This window comes from Tupaia chinensis, unplaced genomic scaffold (genome assembly GCF_000334495.1).
Source record: "Tupaia chinensis unplaced genomic scaffold, TupChi_1.0 Scaffold000187_1, whole genome shotgun sequence".
Lineage (NCBI taxonomy): Eukaryota > Metazoa > Chordata > Mammalia > Scandentia > Tupaiidae > Tupaia > Tupaia belangeri.
In genome coordinates, this window is record NW_006159662.1 from 5,393,591 (window position 1) to 5,410,615 (window position 17,025).

Consider the following 17,025-nt stretch of genomic DNA (forward strand, 5'->3'; position numbering starts at 1 on the left):
CCAACACACACACGCACCCACACACACACACACACACACACACACACACACACACATGCACACACATGCACACCTGCGCGCGCATGCACACACACCTCTCGTGGACCCTCCTACCCCCACACCTCCATGCTGTACCCACCAGACCTTGTGGTCCGAGGGTGAGAACATGAAATCCAGCATGATGGGGTGTGAGAAAGGAGACTCGCACTGACTGGAGACGAGCTGGAGTGGGGACATCAGACAGACTCGGCCACCTGCATAACCCCTCCAAGCCTGCTGTGCATCTTCTCATCCACACCTACTTGAGATGTAAGGTCCTTAAAAGAACCAAAGAGCTCCTGGCTCAATAAATTGTAGTTGCTTTCCTATTTCACAGAGTCTTCTTTAACTCGTTCCTCCTATCTAGTTTCTTCCTAAGGAAATAGTTAAAACAAGAAATGTAAAACAAGAATTCTGGCCATGACTGGGGTATGTGCCATCACTGAGGCTGCTGGAGGAACTGGTCTCCAAGCTGCCTGTCCTCACTCCAAGAGCTCTGGGGTACAGGGAGCAGGGGAAACCCTGACTAGGTAGAGTCCATAGTTTACAAGATTTCCTAAAATACTAATCTAAAAGGGAAGATTTTCTCTTCTTTTAATACGAAAGCCATAGAACAGCATGGGAGCCTCCAGTCACACTCATGAGTCCTAAGGCAGAAAACAAGGCCTAACGCAGAACAAAGGCCTGGGTACAGGTAAACAGTAAAAAAAAAAAAATTAATGGGAAATTTTCTACCAAAGACGGCAAATGTCTAGAACTTAGGACAGTGTTGGTTCACAGGAGGTGATTGTTAACTGTTTTTGAACAAATACAGAACTGGAGAGGAAGCAGTCTACCTTACGTGGGTCGTCTTCTATCCCTGCTCTGTTTCTAACCTCACTCCTTTATTTTTTCTTTGGGGACAACTATTGTTTCTAGGAATATTAGAGCTTTTATTTCGGGGGGTGGGGGGAGGTTTTTGCGTGTGCTCGCCAGAGAGACAGAAAGCGAGAAATCACCCCTCAGGGGGTAGCCACACTGCAATCCCTTCTCCTCCACTCTCCTCTTGGGATCTTGGGCACGCACGCACCACAAGCCTGGTGTAAGTTTAAGCCACTGGGTCCGGGACTCGAACCGCATTCGACTACGTGGGAGTCCAGCGATATAGCCATTATGCCAACTGCTGGTCCCATATTAGGGCATTTTTAAAAAGTATATTATGTAATAGGGAAAAAAGAGGTCAGCAAGTTGAAGTTTTACCTCATTCTCACAGGCTGGTGCCATGTGAGACCCCGGGTGGTGTTTTTCCTTTTGCCCAAAGAACTAGAGTACGAGAACCTCAGTGCCTCCCCTTAGGACTCCCATTCTACTCTCTGAAGAAATCTCTTCCATGGCCCCACTGCCCTCTGTACCCAGAGGCAACTCGGCCTCCTGGGGGCCATGACTGTGTCATCTGAGACAGCCACAGCAATCTCTGGACTTTTTCATGGTCAGATTTTAGGGCCTGGAACGGATGAAAGACACAAATCATCTTTCTGGAATTGACAGCAGATGCTTGCCACTGAGGTGGAAATCTTGTTTGAGTACAGCTGGGTTCTTTATTGATCAGTGTTCCTGTCTGGCTTGGATTACTTCTACCTTTTGAGGTCTGTGAGATCTCAGGCTGGTGGGTGCCAGGGCTATTGCTGGGAGCTGAGAGAGGGCTCCTGGCTAGGAGTGTCTGCATGCTGAGGGTGCCCCAGACTGTTTCTGCAAGGTTGGCAAGAAGGACCAAGGACTGGGGCGATGATAAAGGGCCAGGATGGGTCTAAGGTTACCTCTAGGACAAGAAAGGACAGAGTACCTGGAATAAAAGATGAGGGAAGGGGAACAAAAGCTTAAGAACAGCTTCAAAATTAAACCTTACGTCCATGGTCCCAAGCCCTCTTTCCAATCCCTCAAGTGACCGGAAAGTATACTAGGAAGGAAGAGAATGACTGGAATTCTGGAGACCACTGCTCTTACATTTCCCCAAAGGCCAGGAAACTGACTTAGGGGGATGACAGGAGGGTGACAGCATCCCAATCCCTTTCGGTGGGAATTACGAAAATTCGGAAAGCTACAAAGCGTTCGCAGCATTAACTTCTTAAAAGTTCGATGTAGATTATATTTAGACTTAATTTCTTTCAAATTGCAAATGTCAGTGCTCTGTGAAGGACAACCAAGTTCCAAATGGGGCAGAGGAGGATTTCAGGGGCTGGTAAGAGCTACTGAGTGACATGGACTGCCAACTTCTAGGGCTGCAGATAGGGGCAGGGATGAGAAGGACTTACGTTCATTTTCCTGCGACATCGAGAGAGGTTGAGGAGGAGAGACACCTTTAGTTCCCGGAAGGTTTTCAAGTCCTCACCAAACCCTTCTCTAGGGAATTTCTTCAGAGCGTACTGGTAGCGCTGGGCAGCTTCCTTTACTTTACCTTTCTGATGGGAGCACAAGACGGCAAAGCACACTGTTGGTCTAGTGAGCAGCTGGGCAAGTTTGTCCCAACTCCCTTCCTCCTCTCTGTGGTTGCTACGAAGAGTTAACCCTCCCAAACACCAGCCAGGGAGTTGGTCTGGCCCTGATTTTGAGAACAGATGGGAACTTACCTGACAGGAAAGGCAAGGTTCAAAAGATTACCCAAGACAAGCCAGAGAAACAAATCCTTGGTGAATAAAAAGTCCTGGATCCCACCTTCCCAACTAGATTCCAAAGGGGCTGATCTTACTCACTTCAAGTTCATTTTTCTTGACCTCATCTCCCTGGATGCATGTAATTTCTGAGTCCCCAAAGCTCTAAAGTTATACTTCTTCCTTACATTTCTGGCCTGTCTGAAGAACTCTTCTAATCTGATGTTCCATTTTGCCAGCCGTAGGAAGAGACCAATCTCCTCCTCACAAAGAATGTAGGGGCTGAAATGGTCTAGCTGTTGCTTCTACAATCTCATGGCATAAGATAATCTCCATCAGCTTTCTCCATTTTTGGAAAAAGCAAAGGGCAGGGTGATATTAGAGAAGTGAAGCTGAGAATATATGATTCCATCTGGCTTTGTAGGAGAGATTTTCCATGATGAAGTAAATCTATGACCAATTTGGGGATCTAGCCACAGGGGCCTTGAACTTTTCTTACATTTTATACCTGAAAATATATAAGCTGAGTCCAGACAGTTGGAAGAGCTTTTCTATTTCCATATTTCTACTGTGGTAACAGTAAGAATTATGCCTATTTTCATTTGAAGACAGAAATCCTTGCCTTAGCACACCAGAAGTTATGCTATAACCAGGGTTAGGTTGAGAACAATGCCATTCCCAAATCTATAAATACAGCATCTAGAGCACTGAGATCCTCCTTTGAACTCCTGTGAAATGAAGGGTAGGTCAGACTCAAGCTTATGTGAAAGCCAGAGTCCTAGATAACCATTGCTCTCACTTAAGCATTACCCAGGCAACAGAACTCTGCCCCAGCAACTCATACACTCCTGACCTAAGGGGGAGCAACATGCTTCACATTCATTTCCTCATCTTTTAGGTCTGGGGATGTCTCAGTGATGCCCACTGCCAAAACCTGGGCTGGATCTGTATGCGCCTTCAGGAGAAGATGAACCAGCCCATCTAAATAGAGGGAGAAGACTCTGACATAGAATGCTCTTTTTAAAAAAAAAAAAAAATTATTTAACTTTATTTATTTATTTTAATTTGACCAGAGAGGGACAGAGTGAGAGGGGTGTGTGTGTGTGGGGGTGGGGTGGGGTGGGGGAAGACAGAGAGAGAAAGAGAGAGAGAGAGAGAGAGACCAAAAGTGAGGAAGCTGCCAAGTCTGGAACTCAAACCATGGTTGGCCATGTGGGAGTCCAGCACCCTTAACCACTATGCCACCTGCTGGCCCCCATAGTATGTTCTTAAGGAACTTTCTATAGGCCATGAGAGTTTGTATTTGTTGGGTATGGAGCCTTCAGCTTGAACTGTGCATACAGAAAGACTCTACTTTTGTTGTTGTCATTCAGTGAGTGACTGCAAACACATCTTGCAGTTGCTATTTGTCTTGGTCTCTTTACCATATTCAAGGATGCCAGTAAGCTATTATTCCTATAAATTTTTTGTTTTTTTTTAATGCTGGCAGGGGGCACATATGCAAAAGAGAGAGAGAGAGACAGACAGACAGACATTCCTCCCATGGGGAATGGTCACACCATAATCCCTTCTCCTCTACTTCTTTCTCTTTTTGGGATTTTGGGCATACACACACATGCTCAGTGTATTTCTTAGGCTGCTGGGTCTGAGAAACAAACAGCATGGTTGGCTATGTAAGATCCAGTTGCCTGAACCACCATGCCACAGACTGGCCCCTTATAGACTTTTTTAAAAAGAGGTTTTTGCCTTAGGGTACATGTGCTCACCGGAGAAAGAGACAAAGATAGTGACAGGAAAAGTGAGAAATCACCCCCCACGGGGAATGGTCACCCTGCAATCCCTTTTCCTCCATTCTCCTCCTGGGATCTTGAGCATGCACACAAACACGCCCTGTGTGATTTTGAAGCCACCAGGCCTGGGATTTGAACTGTGATGGCTATGTGGGAGTCCAGCAACAATAACCACTGTACCATCTGCTGGTCCACCTATAGTCTTTTTAACTTATGTATATACTAAACATGAAAACTAAGATCAACCGAGTGGAAATAGCCACAACACCTGATTTTACTTTTCTTTTCCCATGAGTTCTGCAGGCCCATGAAGCAGATCCCACGTCAAAAGCTATACAGACACCTGTTAGTGACCAGGCAAAATCAAGGCTCTGAGCTGGTCAGCTGCAGGCCTGCAAAAACCCAAGATCCCCAACTTAGGAGCCCATCACCGAGGAATGGTACTCTTCCTTTTCTCATCTAGAGCAAAGGATGAGAATTATCGGGACTTTGGAAGATTCTACAGATAGAAAAGTTGACGGCCATTTGAGGAAGCTTTGTTCCCCCCTCCCCTCACCTTATAAAACATGTCCCCCTCTTCCATCAGCTTGCTCAACAGGATGATCATGATGTCTGGTTTGGAGGTGGCCATCGCCCATGTGGCTGGACCTGTAGTGTACAGGATGCATGATGGGTAAAAAACTCATACAATGTAAGGGTGGTAGAAAGCTAGGTGAAAAAAACACCCTGGGGGAATTTCTGCTGAGAGAACAACTTGCTCCGCAATAATTACCTCATCTTTTAGACCTGGGAGTATTTTAGTGACTCCCACTGCCAAGAAGCTGCACTGGATTTGTATTCACCTTAAAATAAGAATATCTGAACTGTCCGAGCTTATACCACAGGAGGGCAGCAAAGCCTGCATGTTGTGTGTGGGCAGGCAAGAGCTTAGTGTGCAATTATTTTAAATAAGGAAATCAGGAGAAAGAGTTTACATTGAATGTCACCACAAGATTTGAAAAATCCAAAAAGGGCAATTTATTTTAGATCTGAGATTCAAAATTCCCAGATGTTATGCCTCTTGATTCTTAAATATGTGCTTTACAGAAGGGAAATCATGAAGACTAACAGCTCCCTTCGTTTATAAGCACCAAATAGGACTTCCTGAGATTTGCTTTGAGCCAGGAGCATGGTTCAAATGTCACACGGATGTGAAACAAACCAACGTTATTGAAGACTATTTTATCCACAAAAAGAAAGAAAAGGTTAAACTGATTAGTTTACAGATGCTGAGTTATTTACCAACTAAGCTTGTCAGGGTTAGTTATCAAAAGTTCAAGTTATTCTCTACAACAGTCATTAAAAAAAATCTTCTTTTAAGGTGAAGAAAATTAAAAGATTAGAGGTGTAGGGAACTCATGCAGGCTAAATCAAAGAGGAGAAGGCAAAGCTGACCAAGCCATCAGACCAGGCCTGATGCTGACAGCGGTGAAATATACCTCGTGGGCGACTCGGTAACGTCTGACAACCTTCAAAGAAAGGAGAAAACAAAAAGTTGTAGGAGAGGAAAAAAAAATGGATGAAGGTGAAGGAAAAAAAAAAAAAAAAAAAAGAAGAAGGAAAAAGCAGCAGTGAGAGGCAGGCAGCAAAAAAGCCAGCAAATCAGCCAACCCCGTCTACAGGTCTGTGGGGGGAGCAGCTGGGATGGCAGCAGCAGGGACCGGAATCTGAAGCACATACAGAGCGAGGGAAGGCAACGGCTCGTGGCAGTGCAGGGATCCAGGATGCTTACAGGGTGGGGCTGGCACAGAGGAGTGCTAAGAGGTGCTTAAGGTCCCAGCAGCCTCCTGGCTAAAGCTACAAGGGGTGTGGCAGAGAACCACGAGATTCTGGACACGGGTTACTGCAGACCATGGCTCGGAGGGTCCTTTCTCTGGGCCCAGAGCCTCTCTGTTCAACTGGACAATAAAGGGGCCAGGGCAGAGGGAGAGCTATACACACTCATACCAAACACCCAGGGCAGCCAGACCACTGGGCCAGTCTGGCCCCTGGGCACAGATGGCCAACACCTTCTTCCTTTACCCTACCTATCTTGGCTCCTTTCTTCAGAAGAGTGACGACGACAGAAGTGTTCCGGCACCCCACTGCTCTGTCCAAAGGACGCATTCCGCTGTAGTCGACATGCTCAATCATGGCCCCATGATCCACCAGGAACTGGACCTAGGACATGGATCAATAGAACAGTCAACATAGATGTGTGCTATTATTATTATTTGCTATAGGGAATGTGTGTTTGCCAGAGAAAGAGAGAAAGAAAGCAAGATAGAGAGAAAGTGAGAAATCACCCCTTAGGAGAGATGGCAATGACTCAATCCCTTCTCCTCCATTCTCCTCTCAGGATTTTGGGCCAATACACACAAGCACCCAGCATGTTTTTCAAGTCACCAAGTCTAGGACTCGAACTGCTCAGGTGGCCATGTGAGATCTAGCTGCCTTTACCATCTGCCACTGGCTGGCCCAATTCTTGGTCTTTAATAGTATTTTGAATATTCCTGCCCTCTAGCAGGTATAGCTGGGAACTCTGTATCAGGAATCATCAAAACATACTCTACCTTCAACCCCACATAGTTTTATGGGGGGAGAACACTGCCCCCATCTCTGTGTTCCTGAGGCTTGTTGAAAGGTACTCACCACCTCAGCATCACCATAGAAAGCTGCCAGATCCAGCGGGGTGCGGCCATTCTTGTCAGCATGATCTGTGGCAGCTCCATTATCCACCAGAGAACGTACTACTGAGAGATGACCCTTCAGACAAGCCCAGCTGAGGGCTGTTAATCCTTCTTTGTCCATCAGAGCAATGGAGGCACCTACAAGAGCAAGTGGTAACACAGGATTGCGGAGACAGGAAGGTTCATAGCAGGAGGGAACATTAACACCTGAGCTAGTACTCTGCCCAAGAACACCTTCTGTTTCTGAGCTATTTCCATTTTAAGATTGGTCTTGGTATCTCAGTCGTATCTCAATAAAAGTGTTAAAAAATGGATTCTACAAGTTGTTAATAAGAGTCCAGATGTTTTACCAGGTATTCAAGGTCTTCTGCAATTTTAGAGACAGCTTACTACTCTCCTGAAGTTTTATCACTCTGTGAGGATCTTCCACTGTGGCTGAATGGATGTGCTCACTGCTTCTAGAATCTCCCATAAATATTCCTGCATCCCCACTTTTGGTGACGTTGCTTCCGTGTGTGGAATACCTTTTCTTTCCCCATGACTTGCCTCACTTCTGTCCATTCTCTATTTCAAATCCCTCTGCCTCCAAGAAGCTTCTCCTAGCTCACTGGTATCTCATCTTAAATCTGCTTAACATATGTCACCTTACTCTGTTATCTATTTTTTTAAACTTTAAATTTTATTTTTTTAATTTTTTTTTAGAGGTTTTTGCTATAGGGTGTGTGCGCTCGCCAGAGAGAGACAGAGAGACAGAAAGTGAGAAATCACCCCCTGGGGGGGATGGCCATGCCGCAATCCCTTCTCCTCCTTTCTCCTCTTGGGATCTTGGGCACGCACGCACATGAGCCCGGCGTGAGTTTAAGCCACCGGGTCCAGGACTTGAACCATGGTCAAATATGTGGGAGTCCAGCAACATAGCCATTATGCTAACTGCTGGTCCCTAAACTTTTATTTATTGAAAGAGAGAGGGAGACGGATATCCTTGACATAATTTTGCTATGCTTCAACTCTCCAGCCAGTAGGATCACAGGAATGCACATGTGTCTGGCATGCTCAGGTCAACTCAGATCTGAACCTGGGCCTCCCATATGGCATACCATCACTGCTGTGCCACTGCAACTGGGCCCTATTTATCTATTTTTATGTATCTTGCTTGGATGAAATATATTCTCGATGAATGTTTTCTGAAATGAGTATAAATCTTCAATTTATAATCGTTTAAACTTCTTGAGAGATTCACAAAATAGGAGTCCAGTACGTGTTTACCATTGATGGCAGTACTAGGCCACTTCATATTTCCCAAGAAAATGGGGAAAATGGACTATTGAGAGGAAATAGGGTCCAGGACACAAAAGAAATTAGCAGTATAATCTAAAAGAGTCAGATTCATAGAAACACAGAGTAAGATACTGATGTTTTGGTCAAGGACATAAACTTGAAGTTAGACAGGAGAATAAGTTCAATGGATCTATTGTACATTATGGTGAGTTTAGCTAATAACAATACATGTGTACTTGAAAATCACAAAGAGTACATCTTATATGTTTCTTTTGGAAAAAAAAGTTATTTATTTATTTAGTTCATTGCTATTATTTTTAAAATTTACTATAGGGCACATGTGCCCACCAGAGAGAGTGAGTGAGTGAGAAAGCAAGCTGCCAGATCTGGGACATGAACTGTGGTTGGCCATGTAGGAATTCAGCACCTTAACCTGCCATCTGCCGGCCCCCATTTTAAATGTTTCTACCAAAAAAAAAAAATGGTATCTGAGATAATGCATATGTTAAATATTGGGTCGTTGGAAAAGTCATGACATATTTTTCTGTTTTTCTGAGCAAAAATGTGTCATGACTTTTCTGACAACCCACTAGCTTGATTCACCATTCTACAATGTAGCCATATCTCAGAACATTATGTTGTGTACCATAAATAGGTACTATTTTTATTTGTCATATAAAAATGTTAAAGAAAAGAAGAAATTCAGAGTGTAGTCAGCCTCCTTCCATAACTCCATCCCTGCCTTCGTAGTCTGTTTCATAGCCTGCATCTGCCTCCCTTCGACATTCCTATTTTCATTCATAGTATCACCCGACAGTATCAAACACACTTGACACACTGCTTTGTACTCAGTCTAAACTTCGATAGACATCTGGCTCTAGGTTCTGTGATGGCAAGGGGCCTATCGTCGCCTTGGTAGTTTTGAAGGTACCTGAGATGGTGCTTTCACGGCTGGCATGTCATATATCCTAACTACGTTAGGGACCAGCTGACTGCACAGGAGAAACTTTACGGGCTGTCTCCTAGGACAGGATGTGGGTGTCAGCTCAAGCTTAGGACCTCCACGGCTAGCTAAGGGTGTGCTCAGCAGTGAGCTGGCCTGTGACTGTGGTATGCCTAGAGGTTGGCAGAGATGTGGCTTCCCCAAGCAGGACACGAAGCTGGAAAACGCATACTTCCAACCCTGATGAGAGTCATGTAGGTACTGGGTTATCTTTTCATAGTGACATAGTCTGCAATTAGTACATTTTCTCTAACATAGAATGAACTTGAATATTGGAGAGAATATCAATTCTTTCAGATGTCATGTCTATAAATTCCCTGGACAGTTTCCAGGGGTGGAAAGGACAGAAGGCTAAGAAGGTTTTTGGATGTATGTTATAGTGAACTCATTTTCCAAAGGAAAGCTGAGCTTTAGAAGATTGAAAGGAGATACATATGAAACAAATACAGAATATGTTCAATACTTCCAAATTTCACATTGTACTCTTCTTCTCCTCTCCTTTCTTTACCATGCAGTTACTGAAATCAGTCCTCCCAAACATCCACCTTACAGCAATAGAGTTACCGTCAACTATTCCATCCTTACTTCCTATACTGAATCAGACTATATGTCCAAAATGTTTCTTAGACTCGGCCCTTTTGTTCTATCCTGACAGCTACCCCCTGAATCCCTAGGCATTATGTCTCATGTAGTCTCTCAAAATGACTTACTAACTGATCTCCTGGCCCATTATAATTTGTTTATAAAATATATTATTTACACTAGTACTATTGAGTCATTAGGAAAGTCATGATGCATTTTTGCATAGAAAAACAGAAAAATACGTCATGACTTTCTCGATGACTTAATAGAATGATTTTCTTAAAATGGACAATTCTGGCATCAATTACCTTTAAAAAAATCTTGAAAAGCTCCTATTTCCTTTAGAATTAAGTCCAAATTTTTTCTAAAAACTTGTTTTAATTGTTAGAGGGCATGTGTAGGGGGTGGGGAGGAGGGAAGGGAGGGGGAAAAAGGGGAGTAGACACACTCCCTAGCGGGGCATGGTCATGCTGCAAAATGTTTCCCTCTATTTATCCCACCTCCTGGCCAGATTCTGGGCACACATATGCCTGGCATGCTTTTTTCAAGTCACCTGAGCCAGGATTCAAACCATATTTGGCCGTGTGGAATCTGGCTCTCAATATACAGGGCTTAAACCCTGTGTTACAGAACTGGCCCCGACAGTCTTTCAACCTGGAGCTCTCCATCCTTTCCACATATCTTTCTGTTTGCTTCCCAGCAGTCCTCACGGATGTCACGGGACCACGTGCATACTTCTCCAAAGCTGCTCTGGGCCGTTACTCCTCCTTGACCTTTCGCCCACATCACTTCCCTTCTTAAATACAGATCAGTTTTCCTGTTAGAATTTCAAAGTCTGTCCAATTCTAACTTAAATACCTTCATCAGAGCACTGCTTTTTAACGTGTTTATCTTTGTTTCATCCTTTCCTTGGCAGATTATAGACCCTTTGAGGGCACAGATTACAGTTTATTAATCATGAGAAAATAAAAATCAAGCATAGTTCCTAGCATGGTGTTCTGCAAATAATGTAGGCTAAATAAACATTTGTCGAGTTTGATTTAGCAAAAGCCTCTCAATTTAAGTATGAAAAAAATGAAGTGGTCCAAAGACAAGAATGTTGCCAGTGGTAAGGGAGGACACACCTCCGGTACTTGTGCCCAAGGAGCAGACACTATGCAGCCACCTATGGGGCAACAGTGGTTGAAGGGTTGCTGCCTTTGCTAAGTGCACTGAGCTTGCTCTCAAACATTTACTCCTGTCAAATCTATCTTGAGAGTCTAGGTACATCCCTCCCCCACACATCCTCCCCCTTTCCTGTAAAAGAACTGGGGAGAGGTTTGAAGCCAACTTGTCTGAGAGCTTGTGCCGGAGAAGCAAGAGCCGCTTTGCACACTGGAAGAGCAGCCTTCTGACTCTGCCCAGCCTTGAGTCTGAAGTTGTGGAGACAAATCTTCCTTGAAGGATACAGCTAAAGATCTAATAAGTCTCTGACTGGGCTATAGTTTGATATCTTAGAAGAAACCTCATATTCTTTCTAATTTGTCTGCCCTCAGCTGCTTGGGCCTGGGCGTAAATCTTCAGGAGGTTGGCCTCATTGAAGTAAGGGACATGTGTTTGTGTATGTCATTACAGATGGTTAGGTCCAGCTGACAAATAGTGGAGGCTAATTGGAATGGAATCACTGTCTTCACTCACCATCTCAGTACCTCCTCCTTCCTGCAAATGCTCTGGTTCCACTAGATGGCACTGCAGAGCCACCGGAGACGGCAAGCTTCCTCTACTAAGAACCACTACCACCACCCACTGCTTTGCACAGGTGACTGAGGTCACAGCCTCAGTAGGAGCTCTGCAATGCTGTGTGATAGCAATGTGACCATGACCTTCCTTAACAAATTTCCCATCCACCAGGAATGTGTGGATGTTGGTAAGTGTCAAGAGGGATCACATTTTGGCTTTTCGGCTAAGAACGAGTGTTATATCAAAAGGAATTACAACAGCAGGAAGATAATGATATCCAAATAAGGTCCCACAGTCAACAGGTGTCTTAACCTCCATTTGCCTCCTTCGGATTCAAGACAAATATTAGTTGTGCAGGCTTATTAAAAAAATTGATAAAACTTAAAGTAAAAATACAGTCCCTAGAAGAACACTCATTGAGTGTATATTAAAAACAAACAACTAAACAGGGGCCAACACGTAGCATGGAGATATTAAGGAGTTGGATCTCACATGACTGACTTTGTGGTTCAAGTGCCACACTTGGTAGCTTGAAAATCACACATGTGTGCCCAAAATCCAGAGAGGAGAATGGAGGTGAAGGGAGTGTAACGTGGCCATCCCCCAGGGGATTATTTCTCCCTTTCCTTTTCTATCTGGCAAGCACATGTGTCCTATAGCAAAAACTAAAAAAAAAGTTTGGAGATTACCAATTAGAATGAGTTTGTGAAATGTTAATTTGATTAAAATCTCTCAAGCCATAAGGAAATAGAGAACATCAGAGTTAGAAAGATTCCACTGTGTATTAGAAGAGAGGAGATAGAGCCTTTCATTTTCTTACCCACTAGATTAATGATATCTCTTTTTTAAAATAAATATTTATTTTTATTTAATTCTATTTATTATTATTCTTATTTTTCAAATTTTACCAGAGAGAGAGATACACAAAGAGAGAAAGAAAAAGTGATTGGGACCAGCAGTTGGTGTAAAGGCTATGTTACTGAACTCCCATGTAGCCGATTGCGGTTCGAGTTCCGGACCCAGGGGCTTAAACTCATGCCGGGTGCGTGTGCGTGCGTGCCCAAGATCCCGAGAGGAGAACGGAGGAGAAGGGATTGCGGCATAGCCATACCCCCTGGGGGGTGATTTCTTGCTTTCTGTCTCTCCGTCTCTCTCTGTCTTTCTGGCGAGCACACATGCTCTATAGCAAAAACCTCTCCAAAAAGAAAAAGTGATGAAACAAGCTGCCAGGTCTGGGAATCAAATGTGGTCAGCCATGTGGGAGTGCAGAGCCTCACCTATCATACCTGGCCCCAGTAATACCTGTTCTCAACATATCCTGGAAATCATGAGTTCATGGGTTATTAAGGGCACTGACCACCCAGCTCTGGCGTGCCAGGACTGACCTTGTGCAAGTAGAAAGTCCACGGTTCCTAGGTGGCCTTCAGAAGCAGCCATCATCAGGGGAGTACGGCCCTGCTTGTCTGCCATGTTGACATCAGCTCCATGGGTGAGTAAAAGATCAACAATCTGGAAGTGCAGAGAAACAGGGACTAGTTATCCCAGGAAGACCTGCTGAGAAGACACGTGCACACTGTCCCCTACAATGTGTGAACTCCCACTGCTGCACAGTGAGTCACTTCTGTAGGTAGCTTTCCCTCGCATGAACCCTCCTACAAGCACCTGTACTGTCCTAGTACCGTGTGACTTAGTTTCTAACTCTCTAGGGACAGCCAGATGAGGAGTCAACTCTGATATCTGACTTAGTCACTAAGCAAAAAGAATTTAGGGTAAGGGCCAAGACGCAGACTGAATAAACTCATACTGAGAGCACCAACACAAGTCAAGCCTTATGTCATGTCATTCTACTGCCCTCTAGGGGCACACCCACCTGCATTATTTCCAGTTGAACTGTACACAAGGACAATAAAGTGCCTCTGAAAACTCTAGCATGTTTGGTTTTTAGAGCCTTTTTTTCCTGCTCAAATACTTCCAGAGATTATTATCAGCATACATTATTTCCATCCTAAGTGTATAAATGAACATTCATCCAGAATCCAAACATCTGGAAAAATCACAGAATTTGCGCACACTGCTTCTTCCTTTAGCAAGTCTGAGACACCCTGCCAGTGAGTGGTCTGCAGAGACCTGTTGAGGAATAGACCTTCCAAGGAGTCTGTGGATACTGAGAAATGTGAGAAGGAGGTTGCCTCAATAGAACACTTCCTGTTAGAATTTCAAAGTCTGTCCTATCCTAACTCAAACACCTTTATTAGAACACTGCTTTTTAAGGCATTTATCTTTAGGATAAAAAGTCGTTATTCTTTCTATACAATCTAGATTGCAATGATGCTGTTAAATTTTTGTCTTATTAAGCAGAATATTAATAACAATGGTCCAAGTCCTCAAATCCAATAAATGCTGGGTAACTCGAACTTTGTGATCTTCTTGCTCTCTGCATCAGAAGTTCCCACCTTGAACTCGCTCCTGCCCAAGAAACTCAAAGTAGCCACCCTACTTACCTGCCAGTGGCCCTGGCGAACAGTGCTGAAGAGGGGCACTGCCCCTCGGCGGTTAGGCTGGGCTACTGCTGCCCCTTGTTCCAAGAGCAGACGGCACACTTCTAGTTTGCCCCTTCCTGCAGCAGCTGTCAGGGCTAAGGACAGAGAACAAAGACTGAGGATAGATGGTTCTTGTCCCCTCTGGTCCTCCATGATAAGCATGGTATTGTATCTGTGTTTGGTTAATATAATTGTTACTTTACATCCAAGAATAATGAATTTAGCTGCCTTTTCCAGGAAGGAAATTTAAAAAACAGTAAAGACACATTTAAATGGGATCATAATATATGGGGATAGTTATAACAATAAAACTATTGAGAAGTCACCTTTGATTAAACTCACTTGGTTTCATTTTCCTGCTATAGTAGCCAGCAGATCTTTCTTTTATTATGGCTAACTACTCCAATGACAAATCAGAACATGATAAAATTTGGCAAGGGCCGACAATATTTCAGTTTGTAAATGTTGGAATCTAATCAGAGAAGCAAGTAAAATTCATATCAAATGGTCACCTCTATGGTTTTCTATTTAAGTGCAAATTACGTCATTTTACTTTTGGAGTTGGTCAAATTTACCCACAACCAAATCATAAGCAAAATCAAAATTACTTGCAATTTCCACTAAGATAAACCTTCAAGTAATCTTTCTTTTCCTTAAGAATGATAAGGGCTTATAAAGGAAAATGTGACAATTTTAGCGCTCTCAAACTAGATCTATCTTTGGCTTGTCATTAGTTATTTTAGAACTTTTAACAATGGCATCTCATAGGCAGGTAGAAACTTGACCCTATTCGAGGTCAGAGTCATTTCCAAGCCACAAAAAGATGAGCACAAGTGTTAATGGGTATAATTATTTACTTGACAAAGAAGCTTTGTCTCTTGTTCTTTAAATCCAAGTGACCGTCCCTCCTTTCTAAGTTCATCTTTCTAATAGTTTAGGGGAAAAAAAGTGCTTTCTATGGGTTAGACAGAAGAGTAGTTTAAGAAATTAACCAGGCTACACACTTGTTAGAACTGTGAGAATCACTTTGTTGGTGCATAAAACAAATCATTCGGAAAATTTCAAATTCCCGTGTTCTGATCCCACTTAAAAGTAGCTAAGTGACAGGGTTGCAGCAAACCTTCCTATGTGTGGGAGCCAAATACATTCTTTTTCATAAAAGAATTTATTGTACTCTGAAAAAATATAGATAGTATTTCAGTATCAAACCTCTCACTAATGATGCCAGTTCATAAAGCACAGCTGAAAATTCACAGTAGTGCCCATCTGGAAAGCTACAGTGTCCACTCTAATGATTGTATTATTTCATCTGGCCCATTTCTCCCCGTTTGATAACACATTTATATAAGAGGGAATGTTCTATTTGGCCTTTTTCTTTGTTGAATCATCTCTTGTTGCTTAGGTTATGATGTCATTTGGCAGAAACTGTCAGCTGATGGCTGGACACGGTCATTAACACATCCTGGACAATTTCATCTCAGAACAACATGATTATATAAAATGGAATCTGGACTTTTCACAATCCAAGAGCAAGGAGTTGCTTTGGATGGATTTTATTTGAGTCTTATCAAAAACTTAAAACTTCCTGAAATAAAGGAGATTAAGATAAAGCCAGTTCTATAAAACAACAAACTGATTCTTAGAGCAAACATAGCAGTTAGGAGCCAAATCTCTTCCTGAGAGATCAATAATAGAATCTGTTCCTGGCTGTCAGCATCTGATGAAATTATCTTGCATAACTGGTCCCTTTTCAAAGGGGGTTTGAAGAAGTAGACAGGATTCAGCTCCGAGTTGGAGAAATAGCCAAGTCTGCTTGGATGGGATGCTGACACCAAGCAGAATGGAGAGAAACAAATGACCTTTATCTGTTTTCAGCTTTGAAAGAGTACAGAGCAGACAGGTCATATAAGACCAGTGGAAGGGAGATGGCTGGGGAGATACACTGATCAGTGCTATCCAAAAACAACATTAATTAAACACTCATTGAGCTAATTGTCAAACACTGTCTCTGCTCTGAAGGAACTAATGACTGATTAGAAAAACAAACAAATTACTATCCAGTGTGATAAGCACAACAGAGCTATGTCCATGGTGCTGAGGTGGCAGAGAGGAGTCAGTGTCCCAGAAGGCCTCCAGGAAGAGATAGTAATCTAGGCTAGATGCTGAAAGACATACAGGAGACTTCAAGGTGTGCAAAGGCAAAGGGGTTGGGGCATGCTAGGCAAAGGGGAAGCATGTAGCAAGGCAGTGAAGTAGGAAGCAACTTTCTGACTGTTGCTGGAGAGGGCAGGCAATGGGTGAGGCTGGAGGGGCCCGCAGGTGGTCTGGTAGTGAAAGTGCCCAGCTGCCACATGGGTGACAGCATTTCGAGCACTAGACCCAACGGCTTCAAAATCACACCGGGTCGGTGTGCATGCATACCAAAAATCCTGAGAAGAGAGTGGAGGGCAAGGGACTGCAGTGTGGCCATCTCCCTTGGGGGGTGATTTCTCATTTTCCCTCTCTCTGTCTCTTTGGGGAGTGTATATGCTCTATGGCAAAAACCTAAAACAAACACCAAAATAGATAAGGCTAGATCATGACTGTTCTTTTCATGTTGCATCAAAGAATTTAATTCTATAGGGTGGTCAAGGAAAGTCTGTTAGCAGAAAAGTGACACACGGTATCACTGGGTCAAGTTAGGGAGTCCAATCACAAAAGGGGGAGGCTAGAGGCAGGAAAATTAGTAAAGGAGCAGCT

The 17,025-nt window shown here is 43.6% G+C and overlaps 1 protein-coding gene across 1 annotated transcript in view; it reads right to left on the minus strand.

Moving 5' to 3' along the window:
- The window catches only part of TANC2 (tetratricopeptide repeat, ankyrin repeat and coiled-coil containing 2), a 351,092-nt gene that overhangs the window by 7,461 nt on the left and 326,606 nt on the right, over positions 1-17,025 (minus strand). Inside the window, exons 19-24 of the mRNA XM_027771180.1 lie at positions 14,248-14,381; positions 13,132-13,255; positions 7,127-7,302; positions 6,523-6,655; positions 5,013-5,104; positions 2,331-2,477 (exon numbers count right to left, since the gene is read on the minus strand). Coding sequence (XP_027626981.1) covers positions 2,331-2,477; positions 5,013-5,104; positions 6,523-6,655; positions 7,127-7,302; positions 13,132-13,255; positions 14,248-14,381 — 806 coding nt within the window. The remainder of the gene's footprint in view (positions 1-2,330; positions 2,478-5,012; positions 5,105-6,522; positions 6,656-7,126; positions 7,303-13,131; positions 13,256-14,247; positions 14,382-17,025) is intronic.